The sequence below is a fragment of the Carassius carassius genome, chromosome 15 (assembly GCF_963082965.1).
Source record: "Carassius carassius chromosome 15, fCarCar2.1, whole genome shotgun sequence".
Taxonomy (NCBI): domain Eukaryota; kingdom Metazoa; phylum Chordata; class Actinopteri; order Cypriniformes; family Cyprinidae; genus Carassius; species Carassius carassius.
This window is the reverse complement of record NC_081769.1, coordinates 18,321,001-18,348,198: the sequence shown is the minus strand read 5'-3', so window position 1 is coordinate 18,348,198 and position 27,198 is coordinate 18,321,001. Positions and strand designations below refer to the sequence as shown.

Here is a 27,198-nt window from a genome sequence, read left to right as displayed (position 1 = left end):
GCTCAGTAACTACATTTTCAGTTTTTATCATGTGTTTCCATTTCCAGTATAGGCTATTTTACTCAATTGAAGGTCAATTTCTGGTAAAGGCAAATAAATAAATAAATACATTTATTTATTTACATTTACATCGTTGTCTTCGATGCTAATGCAGAGGTCCATTTATGGTTAAGCAAGTAAATCTATAACTATACTAAAATAAACAACTATTTAACATTTTCACCGTAGTTGGCCACGAAATAAAGATAATCGATCACATGTTGCCCTAATAGCAGGACATCACATCTGTAAATAATAGGCCTCGAACTTTTAGCTTAATTTAAACAGTAGCTAAACGTGAAATAAAATTTGTAATATATATATATATATATATATATATATATATATATATATATATATATATATATATATATATATATATATATATATATTAATAACAATGAAAAAGCAACAAAAACAAGTAAAATATAACAAATATTTAAATATGATCTGAGTGATAATTTTTTATAAATAAACATCTAAATGCTGAAAAATTAGGTCTATTGTGCAAGGCACTACCACAGAGGGGCAGCAGTTTACACCGGGTAACTGGCCCAAGTTAGGGCAGACGCAAGGGCGATTTAAAGTTATACTGCCTCCATCTAGTGGCTGGTTAAAAAACATCCATAATTCATTGATAAGACGTAAACATTAATTATTTAATTACGCTTTGATTTAATTCATTAGACACAATACACCTGTCTGCTTGAAAACTTGATATATATTTTTTGCAAAGTTTAAAAATTGATCTAATTGGGATCGACTTTACTTACTTTGGTATATGGTTATACACACATTTCCATTTTTGCATTGTTTTGATAAGATAAGTGAATACAAATACTGGAAACTGAATAGGCCTTGATACTCTGCGCACGCGTGGTGGTTACCACGGTGAAGAGTAACAGTATTTACAAGAGTTTATGAACACTCAGTCATCTTAGTTCATCGAACGTCTCGTAACATATATTGAAAAGCATCTGAACCTGTTTTTCCAGTTATTGAAAAAAGATCAAAGGAAACTGAAATCCAGATGCTACTGGATTACAAGACAGTACGTTAGTACACGGGACATTTACACTCATCGACGGACCAACTAACTAGTAGAACCAGTTGCACTCAGAATCTGCACTATTTTTGATTGTAGGCCACTTTGTATGATGCGCATTTCTCCATTCTTATTATAAAGTATTTTATTTACAAAACCAGATATTTTCATAATAAATCCAAACCCTGTTTTGCAACGGAATTGCTCGATATATCAGATTTGATCCTATCTAATAGTATATCTTCAAGACCACGTCAGTATAAACAACATTCACTTTCAACTCTAAATGGATACATAGGGCCTATCGAATTGCGCAACAAGCAGTTACATGAACGTGCGCGTAGAAGTTTAAGCCCACTGTATCAATTTAGCGACAAAAACGAAACTTTCCTGTCTTTAAATCATATCATTATATTTACGTTTCAGGGATTCACAGACAAACTAGTTCCAGATTTAATTGTGATTTGACACACAAGCTCACCAAACACCAATAACGAAGCAGAAATGGTTTGACGCGTTCCACCCACGACGCCACTATCAGCCAATGAGATTATTCTCACGCGCATAGTGGGCGGGGCATGTGGTATCGGTCTGAAAGTGAACAGGTTGTCTTTAGCAAATGTTTTCCCTTGAGTGTATTAGTTAGAGTTGTCAGTTTTAAAAGTGACCTTCTTAACTTTACGCTATTAGTTCTCATGCAGGAGAACCACAGGAGGAAACAGAGGAACATTCAGCAGAGAGAAATATAAACTTTGCCTTAACATCAGGTATGTTAAATGTTATTTTTTGTCTTGCTAAACCTGTTAGCCTGTGATTAGAAATTGATTTTAATATGTTTGTCGAGCAGATGCTCCAACTCATTCTTGAGCTTAGCTTTCTTCCTCTGGGAGTTACACTTGTTTCGTGAGGTAGGCAATAGCCTAGTTGTATTTTGTGTTTTTCTTAAGTGGTCTTCTGTGAAGATGGATTAAAGTCTGCCCAGAGGATTATTGTCGCTGAAAATGAGCGCTTCGTCCCTAGAGACTTCAAAACCCATTAAGTTTCGCAAATAGCGCAGGTGCATCGCCAGGTGTACACCTGCGCTTCTCGCTTTGGGAACAAACTCATGAGAGAAAAGCTTGACGTGGCAAACAATCCCGCTTTAACAATGTTTAACCTCCCCACCACAGCCCCGAAAGTCCGCTAAACCTTTAAAGTCTTGTCTGAATAGCTCAATTTTCATTCAAATGGAGAACTAGTTTGTGTCAAACATGCCGTGAGCGATCAGGTTACTGTGTCAGGTAGGCTGTCAAACGTGTGTTTATGTTTAAAGGGGCTATTAAATTAAACAACAGTAAACTTTTAAGTAAATTAAAGTGTTATATTTGATACATAGCTCGTTTGGTAACTCCGTGGTCGTGTTATCCAGACGCCAGGATCTTTAGAGATTTGAAACCGGTGACTCAGTGCAGAAGAATTTTATAGGCCTGGGTTGAACATTGGTACTTAAACTTTACAATATTACTCATTCTCAAAAACATTTAAATAATTGCATCACGACCTGTTTTTGTTTTGTGTACCCCCATAACTCCATTGGTAAGGCTCAATATGAAATATGTGTTATTTTTATCTAATGTTGGATATAATTCAGCATAATGATAATTGATATTATTAAAGTGATTTAAGGTTAAGATGAATTGAATATTCACCCTGTTTTCTAAATTTTTGTTATTGGACCCTTTTCACAGACTGTGACAAGCTTCCACTATTATTAACTTTGGAAAATCTAGCAAAGTTTATATATAAACTTTACAACTAGTTGACGCTGCTGCATGAGTGTTTCTAATACAGTAGCTGAGGGCAAATTTGACATCTTTCTACCATTTGGTCAACGTAATACATTTCTGAGATTTTTTTTCCCCCTCTTTTTGAAAGTAATAGAAATGCTAAAAAAAAAAAAATTCTTCTTGGGAATGCAATGGGAATAGAAAATATACAAATAAAAATAAATAAAATAAAAATAATTGTTATAGTGTCTGTCCACCACTGTAAAAATTTTCCCGACTATGACTGCTTGCGCTTCTGAGAACCCTTGAAAATGTAAGAAGTGTCTATTTAGAAGAGTACATTTGTGTTTTCATCATCTTTTCTTTTTTTTTGTGATTTTTGTGATCTATAAAGTTTGTGAAATGACATATTTCTCTATAGTGACTTATACTGGACAGCTCCAATCATTGTAATGATTGACAAAAAATCGCAAAAAAATAAGTTTATTATAGTTTCTTTTCACCACTGTAAAAGTTTACCGAACTATGACAACTTCCACTTCTGAGAATCTTGAAAATGTTAGTGTCTATTAAAGGGATAGTTCACCCAAAAATGAAAATTCTGTAATTAATTATTCACTCTCATTTCATTACAAAACCGTAAGACCTCCGTTCATCTTTGGAGCACAAATTAAGATATTTTTGATGCATCCCGTGAGCTCTCTGACCCTCTCAGACAGCAAGTGTCCTCACACAATCAGTGCCAAAAAACCTAGCAAGGACATTGGTAAAATAATCCATGTGACATCAGGGGTTCAACCATAATTTGACAAAGCTATGAGAATACTTTTTGTGTGCAAAATTAAAAAAAAATAAAAAAAAATTATGACTTTATTCAACTATTTGTCTCCTCCGCGTCACCGTGGCATAATTTTGGAGAGTATCAACTGAACAAACTGGTGTGATGTTCTGTTTCAGCCGCGTGGCTGATCATGGGAATGCATCAAAAACATCTTAATTTGTTTTAAGATACACAGGTTTGGAACAACATGAGGGTGAGTAATTTATGACAGAATTGTCATTTTTCTGTGAACTATCCCTTTAAGAGTACATTTGTTTTCATCATCTTTTTTGTGTCATATTTTTAGTGAATTTGATCTCTAAAACTTGAAATGACGGATTTCTCTCAAGAGACATATACTGGACTTCTTTTAACATTGTAATGTTTTTAAACCCCACCTTTACCAACTAACATTGACTGCCAGCTCGAATTCAGATCTGCCTCCCCTCCAATCAGCTGCTGAACTGAACCAAGCCAGTCCTGCTTTTTTTTTTTTCCTTTTCAATATTTCGTTTCACTCAGATGCACATCACATAGATGTGAACACATCTGTCACTACTTTCACTGCCATTTCATTGCAACCATGAAAAACAGTTCTGTGTGTGAAAGATTTGCTAAGTAGCCTTTCCCTAATGATATACATGAGCTTTTGATTTTCGTATGTTTTAATGATTCTGGCTGCAAACATGGAGTAATTTCCCAGAAAAATACCTAATAGACAATTTATTAATATGAAATCCAATAAAGTAGTAATTTATGTTTTATAGGTTTTAAGCAAAATCTTTCCAACTACCCCCTTGAACCCACTAAAGTATACTCAGTGGTGCACATATCTTTGGAATTAATTAAAAGCTTACTTTTCATTTGAATCATTGTTTGCACATATTAGATTATAAAACCAAAATGTATTGTTCTTGCATCTCCCGTATCACGCTGGCATCTTGGTTATTGACCTATGACTACTTTGTGCTGAGACACAGACAAACATAACTTATTACCTTTTTATGAGATGCTAATCCCCTAGTGTGATTAACAGCTAAGAGTCATATCGTGCTTCAGTTTTTCCAAGCTGAAAAACTTGGAGTCATGAACACATCACATGCAGGTATTAGATAAGATTTCTTTGTATATTATTGTGTGGGTTTCTGAAAGTACGATTTGTGTTTGGCAACAATGAAGCATGTTTTAGTCATGCGGGTGAGATCCATTAGACTCACAGAAGAAGAAATTCTTGTTTGTCTACGGTTGAAACAAGAAGAGCGACTGAAGTTCAGAAAGGGAGTGGGGCAAGAAAGGAAAGAGAAGACTGAGAGGAAGGTTTGCAGGAGACCAAGAATGTAAAGGGGAGTCAAACACTAATGGAGGGATTCCAAGAAAGCTTACGATAGGCTACATTTTCTCAGATGTTTTCTCACAGCAACTTGAGTGCTTAATTTGTAGAGTAATCTAGATGAACTCTATATCTCACCTCTGTCAGGTAAATCACCCCAGAGCGAATATCAGTGATTGGTTTATCCTTCTCAAATTAATGGAAACTCTCAGAGATTCAGGTTGTGTATCCCATCAGACTGCTTGTCATACTTGTAATATACACCGCCGATGATTTCAAAAGTGTTCTGAAGTATGCTGAAAGATTGTTGTTGAAAACCTGAAGGAATCTGGGAATGCTAAGCATGCTTGTTTTCTACTTCCTGTGTTAAGTGAATTTTGACCTGAAAAAAAGGTGTCAGAATTAATATTTTATATTGATATAAAGTCTGATTCAATGCATGTCTGAGCAAAATGAAACATGCTCTGATGCACTGATTGTAGTCGCATTGATTTGGTTTGTAATTGTAAGCAGAGACTATACAAACTATACTGACTGCACAGACTTCTCCTGAATCCTACTGCCTCAGTTCCCTGCTAATTCTATTAGACGTTCCACATCTGAGAGCTCAGCAGTCCTGATTCAATTTAAGATCAGAGAAATCAGTTTGATGGGAGAACAGGAGGTTGCAGACTCTGAGCTGTGGACAGGTGTACCTGGAGGGTCTGGTGTGAGGGTTTAATTTTTTTTAAGAAACGTGGTTCATTAAGACTTGACAATTGGACTGTTTGTTGTTGCATCATCTCCCTGAGCTGGTGAAATGAGACATGGAAAGTACAGTATGTGTCTGTCCTAATGTGTAAGTGTATAATATTAGATTTGTTAGAGTTAGAGACAGACACTTTTGATTTGGTAAATGATTCAAGGCTCCAGGCTGCATCAAAATGCTCGCATTTTGTGACCTGTTTTTCTGCCAGTGAAACTAATATTGATAGAGGTCGCACTGGCGCGACCATTGCATGTGCAATTTCTGTTACATATGAGAAACATCAAACGTCAAATTAAACAAAAGCTTAATAAAATCCCGCTACACGTTTGAGATGCTAAGCGCAGACTGTTTATCAGCTCGGACCGCGACACAAACAAACTGGTCCAAGCACAGAACAGCTTTACCTCTGAACCAAGCAGCACAGCGCTGCGAGCTCCAGTGAAAAGCAATTTGAAATTTGCAGAAGAATGAATAAAGATTGCTGTGAGATCTGGGGATCATTTTATCCATCTGTTTCCAGCAAATTAAAGCTCCAAAATTATCCAATTTGAATGTTATTTTTAATGGGATGACCAAAATATTCTGTGGTGAACAAACACTTACGTAAAATGTGTCGTTAACGCTGTGGTTGTGTGTGGATTATTCTCAGAAATTATAACGATTACTAAAACTTTATATGTTACCATGTGTAGAGCACCTCTGGTGATAGTACACAAAAAAGTTGTAGTGCGTATAAAATCTTTTATGTGGATATTGGAACACAAGTGAAGTGCAAATCTTAAATAATAGGCATGCAACCAAATGTAACTTTGCAAATATGAAACCATTTGTATTCACCCTTCACCTTTCTGTCTGTCTCTACTTTTGTCCATCAGAGTGAAAGTAGTAAACCAGTACTGTACGGCTGCTTTTTTAAATACAGAATCTGCGAATCATCTGCTAATCTCCTGTTATTTAACACCGTTGGTAATTCAGTGGTGCATATATACTGTATATTAGCCTATGTAAAAGAAAATAAAGGATTGTGGGGTAAATGTTCTTATTTGCCTATTTATTATTATTATAATTAATATTGTTTAGATCGGCTCCAGCACATGAGAATGCAACTGCTTGTCCATTTTTAAAAACAGAAGTAATTTTATACTTTCAAATGTTTACACTTTCAAATGTTCAAATTGTTCAACATTTTCAGTGGATTTCCAAATGTGTGAAAGCTGAACAGGACTGAAAAAAGGTGAAAGTTTTTGCAACTGTACACAATCCATGAATGTATAATGAGACAAGCATTGTTTGTTTTATGTTTCGTTCTCAGCTACACAACTCGCTGCGACCTTCTTGCACACCATTGTTTCACATTGTATAGCTTTTGTCATTGCTTTTCACTGGCATTGCAGCAGGCATAAAACATAGAATACGGCAAAATAATTAAATCAATTAAAATACAAAAATACATTGAGAGGAAATTCCTTCATTCATAGTTAAAAGTGGAATTAACTGTGGTTAAATCCGGTGTTAAAATCATTTAAGATTGGCGACATTATCATGAAATTATCATAAGAGAAAATGATATAGCAGATATAATTAACAGTGCTTTATTTTGAAGAGAGAAAAAGCAGTGGGTTGATTCATGTTGTTTTGCCCTTAAAGCACAAATACTTGCTCCTAGAGGGGTTGAAATCAAGTGTTTGTTTGGGATAAGTAAACCCCTGCATACCATAGACTATTGCCTATGAAGGGAACAGTGACTTCTCTGATTTGGATCCGTGTATGTGAGCAGGAGAGAGCAAGTGTGATAGAGAAGCCAGTGTTCTCAGCATAGCTGCCCTTGTTTTCTGCCCCACTTCACTGTAATAATGGGAAGAGGGTCCTCATACACCCCCTCCATCTCACTCATGGCCTCCCTCCATTCAGCCTATCAAATGCAGTACTGAGCGGCTAAATGGTGCCTCTGTTTGTCGGCCTACTGACACAGAGGAAATGGATCACCATAGACCGTGACCGGATTTTGGCTGTTTGTTTGACCAGATCACTGATAAAATAAATAATCTGACAGTCATCCTGTGGAAAATCATAAGTGATGAGAGTTAAAGGGATAGTTCACCCCAAAATGAGAATTCTGTCATTAATTACTCACCCCAATGTTGTTCCAAACCCATAAGAACTTTGTTCATCTTCAGAATGCAAATTAAGATATTTAAATAAAAAAAATGCTGTTTGTTATTTGTGTGTGAATTTGAGCAAAAAAAAAAAACACAAACAAACAATAAAAGCACAATTGATTTGTTGATTGCCAGATTTTATTCCTGATTTGATACTTGTAACTGGAATGTTACCTTGACCAGCAGTTCAGGAGATTTTGGTTTTTTCCTCTGAGTAGATTGGAGCATAACTGGAAGTAACTGCATAGACCTGGCTTGCCTCAAAGGAACTTTGATCAAAGTGCCAGCATTACTGGATGGTTCAAAATGCAATATCTTTAAATTATGGAGAAAATTGAAAGATACTATGAGATTTGTTGCCTTATTACAACTGGCTGCTGCACAAATTGTTGACAGCTTTGGTCTAGGCCCTCAGGATAAATGTTCATCATATTCAACATAACTATGTCCCCCTGCTATAAAGAAGCATGTCCAGATTTATAGTTCTTTTATGATGTCCAAAGTCTGTTGTCAGGACCAAAACTCCACCTATCTGGAATTTAATCGTGGTCACTGTAAAAGTACATAAATACTGCTGCAGCTACAATAAACACAGATGAAGAATGATTCTGAGAGGGGGAAATGATCATTGAAGTGCTGCTTCTGCTTTCTCGCTACACCTGTATAGCTATCCACCTGTCTGTCCATCTTTCTTCAGTCTCCTTTTAGTCATTGACATTGACATGTCAGCCGCCTCAGACAGCTTTCTGGTGACAAAACACATAAAACGCCCATTCTTTGTATTCACATTGCAGTACTAGTCATGATGGCTCCTTTACCGGTATATGACACACAGTAATTATGTTTCTCAACACTGTCTTGCTCATCTCAAGCTGAGTGTTTGTTTTACAGGATTTGCTTCTTCAACAACTGTGTAATAGAAGCAGAACTGATTAGACTGAATGTGTTTGTAGTTTGCAGTCTGTTTAGTGTATTGCAGAGCTGTTTTTTTACTGAAGAGGACGACTAATGCAAGAGTGACTGACAGAAAGAGAAACGGTAAAGATGTACCAATGTCTGAGAATGCACTTTGTTCCTCTGTCACACCCTTCATACTAATCTGTTCCTTATTGAAATATTTCCATTCCATCTCACCAGACACACCTTCATTTTTTTCTACTCCATTACATCATAAGTAATGCTAGAGCTTCCCTGGGTTTTGTTGAGAAATATTCTCAATGAAAAGGTTGTTTAGGATGGAAAGTCAATGGAATCTGTGGGAAAAAAAAGTGTGTGTTTGTTCAGGTTAATGAATAATGAAGGCCAGGAGTCAGAGGTAAAGGGCAGCATGGATGTGTGTAATTCAATCCTGCCTCGTTCAACTGTGTCTGTGTCTGTCTGTATCTCAATAGAGCACAACAGTAGGGTTCTGCTTGTAAAAATCTCATTCAAATTCTCCTACATTTCAACACAGACCAGCAATGTCTACAAGAATGTTGAAGTCAGTATGAAATCGAACCCAATGCATGTTCCTGATCTTATCTTAAAAGATTCATAAGTGTACATTATAACAAAGAAAAAAATGTGTCTTTTATAATCTTTTGTTAATATGTAATAACTTGCTCCACCTTTATTATGCCTGTTCCTTTTTTAGTGGCTTCATTTTGGAGAGCAAACCCTGGATTTTAATCGGACCGATTTTGACAAATTGCATTTAAAAATGTTTTTTTTAAACTTATTTTAGTTTAGTAAAAAGTCATTTATATACAAACAAAAACAATTATTTAGGCCATTTAATTATTTAGGATTTAAGATCATGAAGGTCATGATAAATAAAAGCTTGTTTAATTGTCAAATAAGTCAAGTAGGACACTGCCCCCAAATCTGGCACAATATCCAACAATAAGAAAAAGGAATTCACCATTGTGTCTTGTTGAAGTAAAGTGCTTTTTTTGGAGAAGAGAGCAGTGTCCGTAGAGGGAGAAGTGACTTCAGATCAGGTTGTGCAGTGGAGTGTAATCTGAAGGGCATTATATTGCTTCTGTCGGAGCTAATTTGAAGGAAAGGACATTGAGGGCTGTGACAGAAAAAAAAAAAAAAACTGTTTCTCTGTGCTGTTGTGATTAACTTCTGAGCTGGTTGCTTTGGTTGAAGGGTTGGAACTTTTTATTGAAGATTTTTCTAAAACTGAAGGCGATAAATTAGTTCTGGTACTATATATATTAAATATATAAACTTTTTCTTTGTTTGTCTCTCTTTATCTACCCTCTAGGATGTCTGATCCTGTCTCAGGTAGGAAGACCCCCGTGGATTATGGCGTACAGATTCGCTTTATAAATGACCTGCAGGACACTGGAGGGGGAGTAAGTGGGCAGCCTCGGAAAGAGCCGTCAAAAAAGCCACCGAAAAAGCCACCTCCTCGATATGGAGTGGCAGTGAGGGTGCAGGGCATCGGTGGGCAGTCCTATGTTGTACTGAAAGAGGGAGAAAAAGGAGATTCATATGGAGTACAGCTGAGAACCCAACCACCTGCTTACAGCAGCCTGCCTAGGTATGCTCCTATATTTTTTTTAAAGATATATATATATATATATATATATATATATATATATATATATATATATATATATATATTAGTGGTGGGCATATATTATTTTTTTTTTATCTAGATTAATCTCACTGTAATCTTGGAATTAATCTAGATTAATCTAGATTCAAATGGCTCACTTGAATTCTGCCGAAGGCATTCAGAATATGTGTGCTACCCAAATAAAATAATGACTAAAAGTAACGTTAATTCTTTTAGAACAGGTTTCTCAAGACAGGTGGTGCATTAGACCAGGGGCTCATCTCCTGTTTCCAAAATGCATCACAAACTGCTTGAGAAAGCTGTAAACGAATTGCACAAGGTGCAAACAACCTTACGCTTGTTTCACACAAAAAACTGTCTGCAGTGCGTATGCGTTGCAAATTTTTTTAAGCACCCATGTTAACGGATTCCAGTGTCCATGCGGCTGCGGTCCGTCAGTGCGTTCCAGGAGCGTTGCGTCTGCAGCAGTGCAGCGATCGTTTGCGTACCGAGTAGTGGACTGCAAACACGTCCTGTGTGAAAGCACAATGAGTATGAGTCCGTGCTGCTTCTGCACCACATACGTAACGCACACGGACTGCATACGCACTGCAGACGGATTATGTGTGAAACATGCGTGCATCTTGTCGAGGTTTCCATTGGGAAGCTTCTTTAAAAAAAATTTCCCTGTAGCAAACCCAGCCGCATCTTAGCTGCATCCATGTTAGCATGTCAAGTTTGCTGTGGTAATTTCACAGTAGGCATACTGTGAAATTATAAACACACATGTATATATATACACACACATGTAAATGTATGTAAATATTTTCAAAATGTGTGTGTGTGTGTGTGTGTGTGTGTGTATATATATATATATATATATATACACACTACACGTATATATTATGTAAAAATTTAAGCATTTAAGCATAGTCATTTAGATCTAAAGGTTAGAAATTAACAATTGGTTGCAAAAATTAACTAATTAATTACAAATGTTACTTAATACTGTAATTGTGTTACATACTGTACAATATGATTTGATTGCATATTCATCTCATAATTTCAATTGAATTTTCAAATTAATGTAGAAATAATATATATATATATATATAATCTGTGTGTAATGGCATCTTTTTACCAAGTAGCATGTTATTAATGATAGCCAGAATTAGGGCTGCTCCGATCACGATCGGCCGATCGTTAATGCGCATCTCGTCAGTAAAGCCGGTTCTGTAATCAGCGGTAAATTCCCTCAGGTGCGTGATTTCACATAGAGCAACTGTTACTACACAGAGTCGTTGTTAACTGAGAAGATGCGCAAATAAACGCTGATAATGAAGTGGATTTGCGCATCTTCTCAGTTAACAACGGCTCTGTGTAGTAACAGCTGCTCTATGAATTTACCGCTGATTAGAGAACCGGCTTTACTGACGAGATGCGCATAACGATCGGCCGATCGTGATCGGAGCAGCCCTAGCCAGAATCATTGATACCGATATTCTTATCGATGTCTTTATTAAATGCGTTTTCCTCAATTTTAGCAATTAATTATAGCCATTTGACATCTACAGTTTAACTGAAAGCCATTAATTTTAACATTTAAAAATAGTGAACTTAAAATCTTCATAAACCATAAATTGTATATGCAAAAACTATAAATTGAGTATAGGTTAATTTTATAAGATAGAAAACAATACTTAATCTGTATCTTTAATTTTTGTAATTCTCTAATTGTGTCTGTTTGTTTAAAAAGGGCGTGTAGAGAAAAGAAATCTCTGATAGCCGAGGCACTCCTTAATTAAAATGTCTTTAATGAAAAAATGACATGTCCTAAATGGACAACTTTAAAATGCCCACGCGTAGCGGCATGAGGCCTTCTTCAGGGCATGCCCTTTTTAAATGTTCTACCTTGGACCGAAGAGCACCCAAATCAAACCTAAAAGGAATTGAGCATGCCATTCATCTTGAATCGAAACTGTGTCTATTTGTTTGTTAGGAGGAGAGAGGATGGGGTAATCCAGGGGCCATATTTCTCGTCTGGAGAGAACATCCCCCTGCGTCGGGCTCAATCTCATGGTTCCCTGTTGGATAGAGAAAACGGCAGCGATGACTTCACAGATCAACTCCGACGTCCGCTTGGAGATGGACGCTCTGGTAGCTACGGAAACCTGGATGGAAGTATTGGTATGGGAGTAGACAGGGAACAGCCCAGAGAAAGGATGGAGAGAAATCATTGGGGTGGATCCTACCAGACAGGGCTGAATGGCACTTTAGGAAGAGGGAGAGCTGGTGGCAGTCACTACACCTCTTCAGAATCAGTCGAAGTATCTCCATACAACCAGCACACTCACAGCAAATCAGCTCCCAAGTCCATCCATCAGACGCCTGCCCACAGACTCGTCGACAAGTTTGAAGGGAGCTCTGCAGCACAGGCGGGTAACACTGGGACCAACAAAAAGGGGCGCTTTCCCATCCCAAATTCAGATGAAAGACCCACCTCAACCTCACCATTACCCACTCCATCTCTCATCCTAAACACATCCTCTTCACCGCAGTCTTCCTCACCTGCCTCTGCCTACAGCAGCCTGGGCCGTGGCTCAAGTTCTGTCGCCAAGGTCACGGCTGTCTCTACATCTGCTTCAGTTGATGGACATGTGAGTGATGGTTATATAAAGAGGTTTGCAATTTTTAAAGTATGCACTACTCTTAGTGTTTAACATTCACTTAGAAATTAATAACAAGTACTGAACCTGGTGGGGAATAAATCATTTCTCTTCTTTTTTTGACCTCCATACCATGTATTCTTTACAGTCTCTTAAATGCAGGTTTGTTTTCATAGAAATATTGTCTAGGGCAATTTTCTTATTCTGGATAGTTCTGCATTCACATAAAATGTCCTTAGCTTTGCCTCATCTATCATGTTTTCACTGGCTTTTTTACATGCAACCAGATAATCATTAGAAGAAAGACTGATTAATTGAACACCACAATCTTTTATCATCTAATCAATCTACTGTAGGTCTTACGAATGTTTATTTTTGTCTTTCATGGTCAGTGGAATAAAATGAATATTTACTAAATATTTACTAAAAAACTTTTCTGGTAGACATTCTTTTGCGTTATGTTATTAAAGTAAAAACTACCATCATGCTTGTGGTAGCAACAGTAACGTTATGTTTTTGGTGACTTTCTCAGCTCTTGACTGCAGCACTGGGCACTTCAAGCTTAAATTTTGTACTGAATGCCTGTAGTGTACATGTAAATGAATATGCGAATCCACAAAGTTGATAACTTTCAGAATCTGAAATCGGATTGGAATTATTCCAACTGATGAAAATTTGTGCATTAGAGATACAAACATCCCTTCTGAGGCCTTGTTCTGAAATCTAGTGAAGTGCTTTGCTGTCAGTAGGCCACTGTCTTAAAAGGCAGCATCCTAAATGATGAAGAACATCATTACAATCTTATTTAGACTGCTTTCCTCTGATGAACATGTTGAGGCTCAACTCCCAGTTGATTCCAATAGATTTTGGTGTTAGCAAATTAACATTGTTTCTCTAAGAATAAAACAATATAATAAACAAATGTTGTGTAAAATATAATTTTTTTAAATGAATTAAAACTTAAGTAAATAGAAAACCAATTTAATTCACTTTTTAAATGAAATGCTAATGTTATTCATGTAGCTCAAACAATAAACTGCATGCGTGCATGTATGTATTTATATTAGTGTTGTCAAACAATTAATCGCGATTAATTTGAACATTGTAGTTGCATTGCTGTCTAAATGCATTCCTTCAAAATGCTGTCAGAGTTTTGGAGGGGTGTAATTTGAGAAGGTTACAGTATTCATCAACCCGATACTCTATTCTCTCTGGCATTGAATGTCATTTAGCTTGATTTAGCTTGTTGGTGTGTCAGCTGACAGAGTACACACTTATATTACTACTCAGATGTATCAGTTGTAGCCCACTCTTCAGACTGAATTGTTACTTTGTTGTTTTGAACATATTCTATATGGGTTGTGTTTGATTCTTAATAAACTGTTATCTCCATTTAGGTAACTCCTGACCTTTTGATGGACCAAGGTCAAAGTTCAGGGTCAGAGTTCTCAACTGAAGATCAGCTACAGCAGATAATCTATGATGTTCTACGTCAGGGGTAAACCATTGTTTTGATGCATAACAGCAATACATACAGAGTAACAGTTAGTAACCTTTTGTTTCTCCTAATTCTGCAGGAGTACAGAGGGAGATGCCGTCATTAAGCACAGAGTTCGAGTCATCTGTAATAAAGTTCAAGGACTGAAGGTACAGACTGTCACATTTCGAAGCATTGCTATTTCTTCATTTACATTTTTGAACATTAAACAAATGTCAACACCTGATCATGTAACAAAATATTAAATACTTTCACCAGAATGACACAACCAGTTCCAAACACAGTAGATGACTGTTCAAGCAAAAAAGACACCGTGTTCTGTTCAGGCTTTGATATTAAATGATAAAAATTATGAAAAGTGTTTTAAGTGTACTAAATCAAAGACCGTTATTGTGTAATGTCCTGCCCTTCAGTTATAAGTGCAAGTGAGTGTTTTTGATGGAATTGCTTGTTTTTAGAATATTGCTTGTTTGTTTACTTTACTTTAAAATGCCCTTTTAGTGTGCATTAAACTAAAGAATCAAAATATAATATAGAATTGCTGATTTCATAGGTGATTTGAGCTGTTATTAAGGCATAATCTTGACAGGCAGTTTAGAATATTGCCATCATTCCTTATTCAAGTACATAAAATATATCCTTGTATTATATGCTTAGAAAAGTACTGCCCGGGGTGTTACCAAGATAGCCACAGAGTGATCTGTCTTTGACTAAACCCAGCTGCAAATAAATCTGCCATTTTTAAAAAGCAGTTATAAACAAGTGTCCGCAGTGTGAGATGATTTACTCTAGTGATAAAATCACCCAGTCTAGCTCTGGAGGTAGGCTCAGTTGGCACTATATTTAGTGCGCAGACAGGCCTTGCTAAAATGGGCATTATATTTGATGGCTTTTTAGGTGTTGGCATCTCTTGCTAAGCTATAATGAATTGGCAGTGGATCCCACCTCACTTACAACAGCTGAGCCCATTTTAGAGCGAAAGGAGGAAGGAGTGTTTACCTCCACCACACAAAAGCTCATTAATTATACAATATAAAAAAAATACAGCATAGATCAATCTAAAGTAATAAAATTATATAAAATTATAAATGCTAATAAGTGACCATCAGAAAAATTAAATGTAAATGGGCAATGAGAAAAAAATCCTGTGATGCCTTCTGTATAGCTTATATGTGACCCTGGATCACAAAACCAGTCTTAAGTGTCCATTTTCTTTTTAAATTGAGATTTAAACATAATCTGAAAGCTGAATAAATAAGCTTTCCATTGATGTTTGGTTTGTTAGGATAGGACTATAGGAATAATTGACTGAGATACAACTATAATATAGATATCTGAAAACCTGTAATCTAAAGGGGGTGCAAAAAAACCTAAATACTGAGAAAATTGCCTTTAAAATTGTCCAAATGAAGTTCTAATCAAAAATTAAGTTTTTATATATTTATGGTAGGAAATTTACAAAATATTTTCATGGAACATGATCTTTATTTAATATCCTAATGATTTTTGGCATAAAAATCGATGATTTTGACTCATAAAAAGTTATTTTAAAATGTGATTCACAATATTACAGTTGTAAGGTTGTTGTTTTTTTACAAAATGAAGTTTTGGTTAGCATAAGAGACTTCTTTCAAAAACGTACTAACCACAAATGCTTGAACAGTAGTGTGTGTATGCATAGTATTATTATTATAACCATTCTTTGTCTTCAGTGCTGAGCTTTTGAGAATTATTTAAAACTCTCATAGGTGCTTTCTTGTTTGCTTTATAGGTAAGGACTGTATTGTCTCTTTCTGAGAACAATTACTTAGTAGACAGGATTAAATCCTCAAGCCTATTACAATATGTCTCAGCATGGGCAGCAAACCACTAATTACTACTGTCTTCTAAATACTATCATAGAGGTGGACTTGGATTATAGTGTTTTGAGCTTATTGGAGCATGATCTGGTAATGCCTTGTTTACATGAAAACCTGTTTGATGTCATATACAGTAAAGCTCTTCTCATACGTTTACCGCAAGATGTTTTTATTTAGTACTGTCCTAATGAAGTAATAATTTGTATTGTATTTTTAATTTTATATTTTATTCTAACTATTATAAAAAGCAACCATTTAGCAATTAAAGTAACAATTATAAAGTTATAATTTAGTACTGTCAATATAATTTACACAAGCTATCCTGTTAAAAAAATTACATACTTCCGGTTCAAGGCTCTAGCGTGCCCTGCATATTTGAGTTATTCCCCATGGTTCTTCCCCATAGTAACTTTCACAACTGACTGCAAACAGTTGATGCTTGGGGCAACACATGATTAGGGATGGGTACCGAAACCCGGTATTAAAGTGGCCCCGGGGCTAAATTATGAAATACCGTAGTATCAGTAAGATCTGACGCTATCGGTTCTGCTTTCGGTACTGGAGGGAAAAAAATTAATGTACTATGTATGTTTGCTTAATAATGTTATCGTGCACATTTTATCTCACCCAACATTTCTAATGTGCGATCATATTAAGACTTTTGTCTGTGAGATCTGTGAGATCTCTCATGCGTGCCGCGGAGGCTGTCTGTCAGTCACACACACACACACACCACAACGAGCGCGGCGCACGCACAGACATAACAGTATGAAAACTCCCGCTTAAAGAGTAACTAAACCCTAAACCAACTTTTTTTACTTAATGATCTGTAAGAATGGGGCTTTATTAGTGCTGTTCATTGATTCGAGTAACTTTTTTGACATTTGAGTATAAAGTGTTTTAATTATACAATATATGGTGTAAAAACGTCTGAGTGCTGCCCTCTTCAGGTTGAACGGTGGCTACTGCAGTTGATTTTTCCTATTGGATGTTGCGGTGGCAGGTGACGTAAGCGGTGGCAGGTGACGTAAGCAGTTTCCAGCTCACCATGCCCCTCTGTACGAGTTACCACGCCCTTGGCAGTATAAAACCATCTTGTTCCGTCAAAATCACTGACTGTAGTGAGTCAGGAGTTGGAATTGCGAGTATTGAAAACTACCAGGATAGACTATTATAGCATCTATTTAGCATAGCATTTATATAGTTTAGATTATTTTGTGTAGCCTGTGTAGTTAATTAGCATAGTTGTTAGTGTAACGTTAGTATTGTTAGAAGCATAGTTAGGAGCATATATTGCATCAGTTAGGATAGCTTCAAGTTGGCGTAGATTTATCTGTATTTAGTACAGTGGTCAGGATGGTTATACTTCACTAGAGTTGATGCAGACAACGCTGGTTGTCATAAGTGCAACAAAATTTTTGCATGTAAGGGCGGAAACACAGGCAATCTGTCAAAGCATCTTTTAAAAGAGCATTATGTGCAGACAGAGAAATTCAAAGTTTTCGAATGCCAAACACAACACAAAGTAACACAACACAAAGTACCGATAAGAATACCGTTAAAGTACCGGACCGTTAAGCAGTATCGGTAAGAGTAGTAATGCCATTAAAACCTTAACGATACCCATCCCTACACATGATACAATGTGAAACACAAATGCAACTAAAAAAAGTATCTCTAATTTCTAAATATTCTTAAACTTACGAGAAAATGGGTATGTATACTTAAGAGCATGGGTGAATAACCATTCCCTCGGATTTCAGGTGAACATAGCTGATGACTCCTTGAAGGAGGAACTTGAGAAGTGTTTGGATGAAAATGTACATCTGCAGGAACAGCTGGGACGGAAGAATACAGAGCTGCACCAAACACACTCAGAGTAAGACAAACCCAAATACCAAAATGGACATTAACACATCTGTGGTGAGAATTATATAAGATCTACAAAGTAATGTATAGTGAAACTAAGTTTTATCTGTTTGCTTATCTTTCTCCCAGGCTAACTCAGTTACGAATGGACAGAGAGAATGCAGAATCGCATGTAAGAGAGCTGGAGGATCAGCTGGCAGGACTACAGGAGGAGCTGAGGAGAGAGACAGACAACAAAGCTCAGGCTGACACTATGCACATGGTGATCACACACAGACCCATATGCTTGAACACACACACACACACACACACACACTCACACACTTGTTTGTTTTTTTTTAAATGTGGGGACATCCCATAAGCCTAATGGTTTTTATACTGTACAAACTGTATATTATATCGCCCTACACCTAACCCTAACCCTCACAGGAAACTTTGTGCATTTTTACTTTCTCCCAAAAACTCATTCTGTAAGATATATATAAGCGTTTTGAAAAATGGGGACATGGGTTATGTCCTCATAAGTCACCCTCTCCTTGTAATACCTGTGTCCTACCCATGTCATTATACAAAGTTGTGTCCTGATATGTCCCAAAAACAAGAGCACACACACTAGACTGAGATGAAAAAAGGTCACAAATGCAACAAATTAATTTGTAATGACAAATCAGCACCTTAGTTCAAAGTGGTTTTAAACCTGTGAAAACCCTTAAAATATTTCATTCATGCATACTGTACTGCACACATTAGGCTGCAGAAAAAAACTGCAAATTACTAGTAGTAGAATTATATTGCTGTTCTGGTATTGAGGTATTTAAAAATAATTATGATTTGTTTGTGTACAGGAGTTGAGGGCAGTGAGAGGTGAGTTGGCCGAAGCTGCATCGCTGTGTCGAAAGCAGGAGGACATTCTGAGGCAGAGAGAGAGGGAGCTGACTGCTCTAAAAGGGGCACTGAAAGATGAGGTCTCGACACATGACAAGGAGATAGAGGCTCTCAGAGAGCAATACAGCCAAGACATGGAGAGACTACGAGCAAGCATGGAGCAGGTTTCACAGGTACACGCCCAATGTTGTACAGGAAATTAAATGGGACCCAAGACAGAACCCTGTTGAACACCTGTTATAATGCAGTTTAGAAAGAAGTAATTAAACTCGCAGCACTTTGCATAGGAATTATGTTGCACATATGCACAACATGATTATCTCTCTGTGCCTCAGTCTCAGTCAAGTATTGAAGCCGAGCGTCAGCGTGTAAACTCTACAGTAAGGTCTCTTCAGCAGCAATTGGAGGAGAGCAGAGATGAGGGAACCCACTGGAGAGAGCAGTTTCAGTCCAGCAGAGAAGAGCTACGCAACACCAAACAAGAGTAAGTCATATTTGCACAATTAAGTTTAGGTATATGGTTTAATTATTTTTGCATTACCCCTAGTATTGTGTTTTTGGTTATTGTGTATTTGTCTCTCCTTTTTTTGTTGTATGCATTTTATTGGGGCAGTGGACAACGGGTTCAACCCAAAGCAGAGTGAGAAATGCTCTCAGATTAGCTGAGAGAAAATAGTAGATTTAAATGTAGATGTGTGATTCAACCAATTAGTATTTGTAAGTCTGATTTGTCTAAAATCCCACAACTATAATTTTAAACTATTTTAAATTTTTTAAACAATTCATTTAATGATTTAATAATAAATTATTGAATGCTTTGTGTGCCTTTTTTTAAGTGTACTAAATCAAAAATGTAAAATATAATATCCTTACTTAATTTAAAGTAACTAGTTTTAACATTACTAAACATTACTTAAAATTGTGATACCTTCTGTATGACAATTATATTTACCACACCACTAGTTCATCATCACAAATACTGTGCATCAAGAAATACAATTGTGCTGCTTGATTTTTGTTTTTTTCTAGAAAAAATTCTGCTAATTTACAAACTTAAATACACCAAACTAATTTTTCCACCTCTGAATGGCATCTTAATTGATAAACAGAGTCCAATAAAAAAATACACATAAGCAACATCATTTCACATTATGGATCTTGGATCTGGACACTAAATCAATAGTTTGTCCTAACCCTAACCCTAAATTAACATCATCAGGAAATATTAGGAGTTCAGTCTGATTACAATAAATTCTCACATTTTAAAACACTTACGGTTTAGCTATTTTGTGTTTTGCAAATGGTGTTCGTCTTTGTATTATGTGTCTATATATGTGTGTGTTAGGTTACTCCAGGCTCGTATGGAGAAAGAGGAGTTTGAGGAGGAGCTGAAAGATCTGCAGGAGAAAATCAACACAATGAAACAGCAGATACCAGATCCCAAACAGACCCAGACAGTCGGCCAGGTATATACACACTCTTTTGCTTATGAAGGTTAAATTAAAAAAAGTTTTCAAGACTTAAAATACTCATTGTATTTTTATAGGAACTAGAGCGTTGTCGTGCTGACCTACAGAAGGCCCAGGCAGATATGGATAAATTAAGAACAGATCTTGACAAGAAGACAATGGAAATTGTGTTATTAAAGAAGAGCAAACAGGAGCTTGAAGCAGAGCAGAAATATGAGATTGACAGATTGAGGGACCAGTCACGCAGAGATAAAGAAGAGCTGACTAAAGCTCATGAGAGGGCCAAACAGGTACCATACAGTATTACAGCTTCAAAGCAGCTAACATCCATTTGTGTTTTACTTACAATTTTTATTTTCCTCCGGCAGCTAGCAGAACCTTCGTTGGTGGAGGCATTGCGTAAGGAGTTGAGTGACATGCAAGAAGAGGTGGGACGACTGCGTAGTCAGCTGCTCTCAACTGAAGAAGAGCTGCAGGCGGAGAGAGACAAACTCAGCTCTGCTCAGACCCAAGTAAATAATCTGACACATGAGCACAAGGAATTCGAGGAAACCAATGCACGTATGAAGGAGAGAATCATACGCCTGGAGGTTAGGATGCAGATTTACATAATTATATAATGATGTGCCTTATTGTCCCTCTTATTAAACTACAATAAATGTGTAAGTGCATTGGTTTGAGAGTGTGGGGTGGTTAAGTGCTTTTGGTCAGCTGCATTTTAAAAGATGTGATGGTCTGGAGTTTTGGGGGCTCAGGTGGAGATTGGCAGCACGTTACACCAGAGGGGGACAGAGAGGGTTGAAAAGAAATCAAGGTTTTTGAGGAAAACATTCCAGAATATTTCTCCATATAGTGGACTTCAATGGGACTATATATTTAAGTGCTTAAATATATATATTTGTTAACCACAAATTCTTGTCTTGCATTAGCTCAATTGTCAATTGCATGCAAAGTTGCCACTACCTTTTTGAACTGAAGTACACAGACAAAGAACTAATCATTAGAGACTTTTCCAAAGTTATTTTGTAATGTGTGATGTCAAGCATGTGCACTGCAGAGCTAGTGTAAAACAAGCATTTGTGGTTAAACGGTATGTAAACTAGTATTTTTTGACTGATAGTTTCACTATCACTCAGGTGAGATCATGTAGAGCCCTTTGAAGCTGCTTTGAAACTGCAATTTGGACCTTCAGCCCGTTGGCTCCCATTGAAGTCCACTATATGGAGAAAAATCCTGGAATTTTTTCTTCAAAAACAAACAGGTTTCTGTTTGTTCTCTGTTTTTCTCTGATGCGTTATCTGTGTGTCTGTAGTCTCAGCTGCAGGAGCGGCTGTCTCAGAGTATTGAGGCTGAACAGGAACAGCAGGAGGAGACCAGGAAACTGAGACAGCAGCTGGAGGAGTCCAGACGTGAGAACTCCAGACTGGGTGTAGAGCGGGACGAGCTGGCTCGTAATCTTGAAGAGAAGGAGAAGGACAGAGATGCTGTCCGAAAGGAGAACACACAGCTCGAGGACCAGAAGAGGCAGCAGGAGAGAGCACTAGACAAACTCAATAAAGAGGTATGTGTTTATTGACACAAATTTGAATCATTTTACTTTCTGTCTGTCCTTATCTCTCTCTTGCTTCTTCACACCCCTTTTTCTCTGTTTCTCCATGTCAGATGGAGCGCTTGTCTGCAGCATCCCGTGAGGAGGTGCGGCTCCTGCAGGCTCAGCTGGACGAACAGAAAGAGAAATGGAGGAAAGAGCAGCAGGATTCACATAAAAACACCAAAGAGAAGCTCAGTGAGCTGGAGAGAGCTCAGAGCACCATCCATTCCCTACAGGAAGAGGTGCAACTCTGGCCTCATAAAAAATCCAAACCTTTTTTAATCTGTCTTCAATTTGTGGTCATACAGTTTTGTTTGTTTCTAGTTGGCCCGTCAAAAGAAGGAGCTGTTCTCAAGTTATGAGGATCGAGATAATGCTTTATTAGATAAAGAGATGCTCACCAACCGTCTCAAACATATGGAGAGTGAGATCGAGACACAGCGTACCACACAAAACGACCGCTCGCGAGAGATCCGCAGCTTGGAGGTGTGTTTCACCTTCACATATGTTTTTTTTTTGTGAAACGGTGTAATGGAGCTAGTCTTCACTCTATGTCTCCACCTGCAGGACAAAATCAAGCACCTGGAGCTCGAGTTAGACGAGGAAAAGAACACTGCAGAGATGCTGACAGAAAGAATCACCAGGAGCCGAGATCAGGTACGCTGCCATTCAAATGTTTGGGGTTGGTATTAATTTTTTGAATTCTTAATTTAAATGTCACTTATTCCTGTGATGGCAAAGCTGAATTTTACATCACACGATCCTTCAATAATTATACTAATATGCTGATTTAGTGCCCAAGAAACATAAAATAAATGTTAAGATAAATGTTTTTATTTTTAATGTTTGAGTATTTTCAAATTTTTTTTAGTCTGTAAAAAAAACATATCAGTCAATATTATTTAATATCAGTCATTATTAATCAATAAAACTAGATTAGGGAACATTATTCACTTTTAACTATTAACATATTGGATGTTCATGAGTACTTATAAAGCACATATCAATGCCTTATTCTGAAAGACCACATTTTAGATCCCTTACCCCCAATACTTAAAGAAAACTGGTACAAGACTACCTTGCTTATTATCAATAAGCAGCAAATTAGGAGTTTATTGAGGGAAAACTCTTAGTTAATAGTGAAAATGTGTTCCATGATGTAAAGTGTTACCAAAAAAAAATCTTACTTGCCTCAAACTTTTGAAAAGCAGTGTATACACAGCTGTAATGCTGCCTTTGTTTACTAAATGCAGTTAAATAAAATATTAATTAAAAAATAAGAATAAAGATACAGAAAGAAATATGAAAATATATGTACCATAATATGACTAGCTAGTATAGTAGCAAAGGGCTTAAATTATATCTAATTCTATAGATATTTATTAATAAATTCTTGGCGAGATGTTAAATGTTGACAAGAATGATCATTTAGGAATTTACAAGTAATGTTATTAGAATTTTGTATTTTGTAGTGCCCATAATTAATAGTCGATTAAAGTTCCTTCCATTTTCTTTGTGCCTCTACAAGACATTCAGGTCTGTGATCTGCTGAATGCTTTAATCAGAATGTGGTGGTAATTCTACTCCCTTTGTAGATTGAACAGCTGCGTGGAGAGCTCATGCAAGAACGATCCTCCAAACAAGACCTGGAGCTGGACAAAAACGCTCTGGAGAGACAGGTTTGCCACATGACTATTGAACACTACGACAGATCTATAGTCATACTGTGCGCTGCATTGTCTGAGTTTCTGTGAAAACAAACATGATAAAAGTGTTTCTTTTTTTAACTGTACAATGCTTTCATTCAAATTGGCCACAGGGTTTCATCTAATCTGCATCTCTTTCAGATAAAGGATTATAAATCTCGTGTAGCTGAGATGGAGGGCCAGTCACGTTCCTCTACTGGTGTGTCTCAGCTGGAGAGCAAAATCCAGGACCTCGAGGAACGACTGCGTGCAGAGGAGAGGTAAATAAAAAAAGAAGTCCTATTGAATTGCGCTTCTAAAACTGCCACTACCATGAAGTGGCAGAAACAATTACATTACCCACAAAGCACTACAGAATGCTTGAGAAAAGCACTCTCCTTTAATTGAAAGCACTTTATGTTGTTAGAAAACACAGACTGTAGCCAATGCAGGCCATAAAGCGCTTTGCAATAACTACTGGTTTTACTTCAGAACTACTACTAATTTCGGATGCTGAGTCTTTTATAAAATAACGCTGGGGGAAACGTCAGTAGATTTATTTGCCTGATTAGATTTTAATTTGCTCTACCAATATTTTCACTGGCTCACATTTTATTCCAGCTATGTATTTGTATATGTACCAGAATACATTTCATTAAATGAAAAAATAAAAATCGCTGCATCACATAAGCAATAAGAAAAATCAATACATGCCAAGTTTAGGAAGTCCTGAGTTTCAAGCATATAGTTGTGTGTTTTTACAGAGAGAAGAACTCTGTGGTGTCCTCTCAGAGGCGTTTGGAGAGGAAACTAAAGGAGCTGAACATCACCCTTGATGAGGAGAGACATCAGCACACAGAGCAGAGAGACCAGGTGAAGAATACACACGTCACAAAACATGTGTGTGAGAGACCCACGAGTGTTCATGTGTTTAATGCATGTGTTTTTCTTCAGCTGACTCTGCGTGTGAAGGCTCTGAAGAGGCAGGTGGATGAAGGAGAGGCCGAGGCGGAGCGGCTCGAGGGATTGAGGAGGAAAGCCATCAGAGACATGGAGGAGATGCAGGAACAGAAGGAGGCGATGCAGTCCAAAGTCACGGGACTAGAGAATGAACTCAAGTATGTGTGTTTGACTGAGAGTTGAAAATGATGAAGTATTTCCCTTTTTTTTTTCATATAAATAAGCTTTTTGTCAGTTATGGCTGGTTTGCTGTTTTGTTCAGTGTGAAGTGGCCAAAAAACAAACCAAAACTGCGTTAAGAAAACTATTCCTAGTATTTTTCATATCAATACTATTAATAATAATATATAATATAGCCCACTGGTTGAGACCACTCTTCCAAATAATAGTATTAAAATAAAATAATGGAAAGACTAATAAACTGTATTTATAATAGGGGCGTAACGGTACACAAACATGACGGTTTTGATGTCACGGTTTGGTGTGGTTTCGGTACAGCGCGAGTTAAAAAACTAAACAAATATAAATATATTTTTTAATTAATCAATGGTTTACTGAACAAATTCCTATTTCTTTAAATAAATTAAATTATAATAAAAATCTACCTTATGGTCTCTAAACTATAGTGAATCATTTTACTTTACTATAAGGTTGCAGTAACCAACGGAGCCCGAGCTTAAATTAAATTACCATTTAGATTAAACTATAATAATCAACACTAAAAAAAAAAGTATGTAAACATGCAAATTGCACATAATGCAGTTCTAAATTATACAATTTCAGTTTGTTGTCAAAGCATAATAATTTAAAGTGGCTTCCATAACTTGTTTCATAAACGATTTATTTAAACATACATTAAACAAGACAACACTACCAGGTAAAATGAAATCTAAGTCCAATATTTAGCAAAATGCTCTTCACTAGACTTCATTTCTCTAGCAAATAATGAGCTATAAACACTGCTGACTTGCCTGAAGTAAATGAAATGCTACATGGTATTTCTGCAGGACTTTTAATGACGTTAAATGAGCAATTACGTGAAGGGTGAGATTCATGTTTACTTCGCTTTAAAACTAGTAATAAAGAGGAAGTGATAATCGTGCTCACTGGCGTCCTGTGCTGCCGTTAGAACTGAGGTGATTATACAGCTGTCACACAACTGTCGCGCACTTCACGGAGCACCAAAACAGCAATTATTGTCCGAATTTCCTGAAAAAAAAAAAAATAATTATTTGTTTAATACACATGCGTACCGAACCGAAAGACCTGTATCGAAAATATTTGGTATGAATGTGTTTTGTTTTTTTCCCCTCAGGAGGAAGATCCAGCAGGCCCGACAGTCAGCTCTGGAGTCTTCAGTGCTCAGCTCTGATGATGATGATGATGATGATGGATTGTATGATCCTTCAAGTATAACCTCCATCCTCACTGAGAGCAACCTACAGACCAGTTCCTGCTGAAGACCAAGAGAGGAATCTGGAATTCCTCATCACTGACGCTTCATTCCTGGACACACAACAAGTGCTGCTCTAAAATTCCTACTTTGGGCTATAACTGCTACACCACGGCACCATAATTATCAATCAGATATAGATATATTGAGGTTAAAGCATCTATAAAACAGGACGATTGCTTTTCACACACTTTAAGACACCTGATATTTTCACTATCAGTGCGTCAAATAGATTTCAGACATTGCTTTATTTATCTAGACATCAGTTCCACCTTAGAGACTTTTTATGGGAAAGCCTTAATGATCACTTAAGTATATTTTTAGAGGAGATCAGTTCAGAGTTGAAGCTGTTTAGATAGCTCAAATTAGCAAAGACAATTTGAGAATAAAAAAAAAAAGTAATTATGGGTTAATAGAAGAAATAAATAATAAAACGAATTAACAGAGATGGAGGGAAAGAAACAGGATTTAATTTTGTTTTAAGGGTCCTGTGACCGATTATGAGCACTGATGATTTCATTAGAAGTGTGTTAAAAGAGGCTGATGGTAGTTGAAGGATATCAGGGCATTAGAAGAAATGAACACAGCAGAGATTTCTCCAAAAATCCAGTTAGCAGAAAGAGAGAGAGAGAGAGAGAGAGAGAGAAATAGAACAGTCATCTGAACGGGGGAAGAAAAGAATAAAAAGTATATGTCACTATAATGTAGTAAAATTATTAGTATAGCAATACAAAGAAAAATACAGTTAATAGTTCAAAACACAGATCCAAGATCCAAGTGAATAGACGAGAAATAGGAAAATCAAGTT

At 36.8% G+C, this 27,198-nt stretch overlaps 1 protein-coding gene across 2 annotated transcripts; it reads left to right on the top strand.

Annotated features, from left to right (window-relative positions):
• Positions 1-1,654: 1,654 nt before the first annotated feature.
• Positions 1,655-27,016, top strand: LOC132158352 (cingulin-like). 2 transcript variants are annotated; one of them, XM_059567731.1, is made up of 22 exons: positions 1,655-1,851; positions 1,932-1,992; positions 10,159-10,437; positions 12,455-13,112; positions 14,519-14,619; positions 14,699-14,768; positions 18,242-18,357; positions 18,477-18,609; positions 19,193-19,405; positions 19,568-19,716; positions 20,578-20,698; positions 20,779-20,991; positions 21,070-21,291; positions 22,014-22,262; positions 22,364-22,534; positions 22,617-22,778; positions 22,860-22,949; positions 23,888-23,971; positions 24,140-24,258; positions 24,742-24,850; positions 24,932-25,095; positions 26,253-27,016. In XM_059567731.1, the coding sequence occupies exons 3-22, from the start codon at positions 10,160-10,162 to the stop codon at positions 26,395-26,397; spliced, it is 3,567 nt and encodes a 1,188-aa protein (XP_059423714.1). In that variant the 5' UTR covers positions 1,655-1,851; positions 1,932-1,992; position 10,159; the 3' UTR covers positions 26,398-27,016. The 2 variants fall into 2 exon arrangements, with proteins under 2 accessions (XP_059423714.1, XP_059423713.1); XM_059567730.1 differs by lacking the exon at positions 1,932-1,992.
• The last annotated feature ends 182 nt before the right edge of the window (positions 27,017-27,198 follow it).

Bases quoted from the DNA above. Each gene is read 5' to 3' on its own strand.
- LOC132158352 (XM_059567730.1), top strand. From the start codon at position 10,160: ATGTCTGATCCTGTCTCAGGTAGGAAGACCCCCGTGGATTATGGCGTA. The intron at 20,992-21,069 runs GTACCATACAGT...TTCCTCCGGCAG, and splicing joins CTCATGAGAGGGCCAAACAG to CTAGCAGAACCTTCGTTGGT. The intron at 22,263-22,363 runs GTATGTGTTTAT...TCTCCATGTCAG, and splicing joins TAGACAAACTCAATAAAGAG to ATGGAGCGCTTGTCTGCAGC.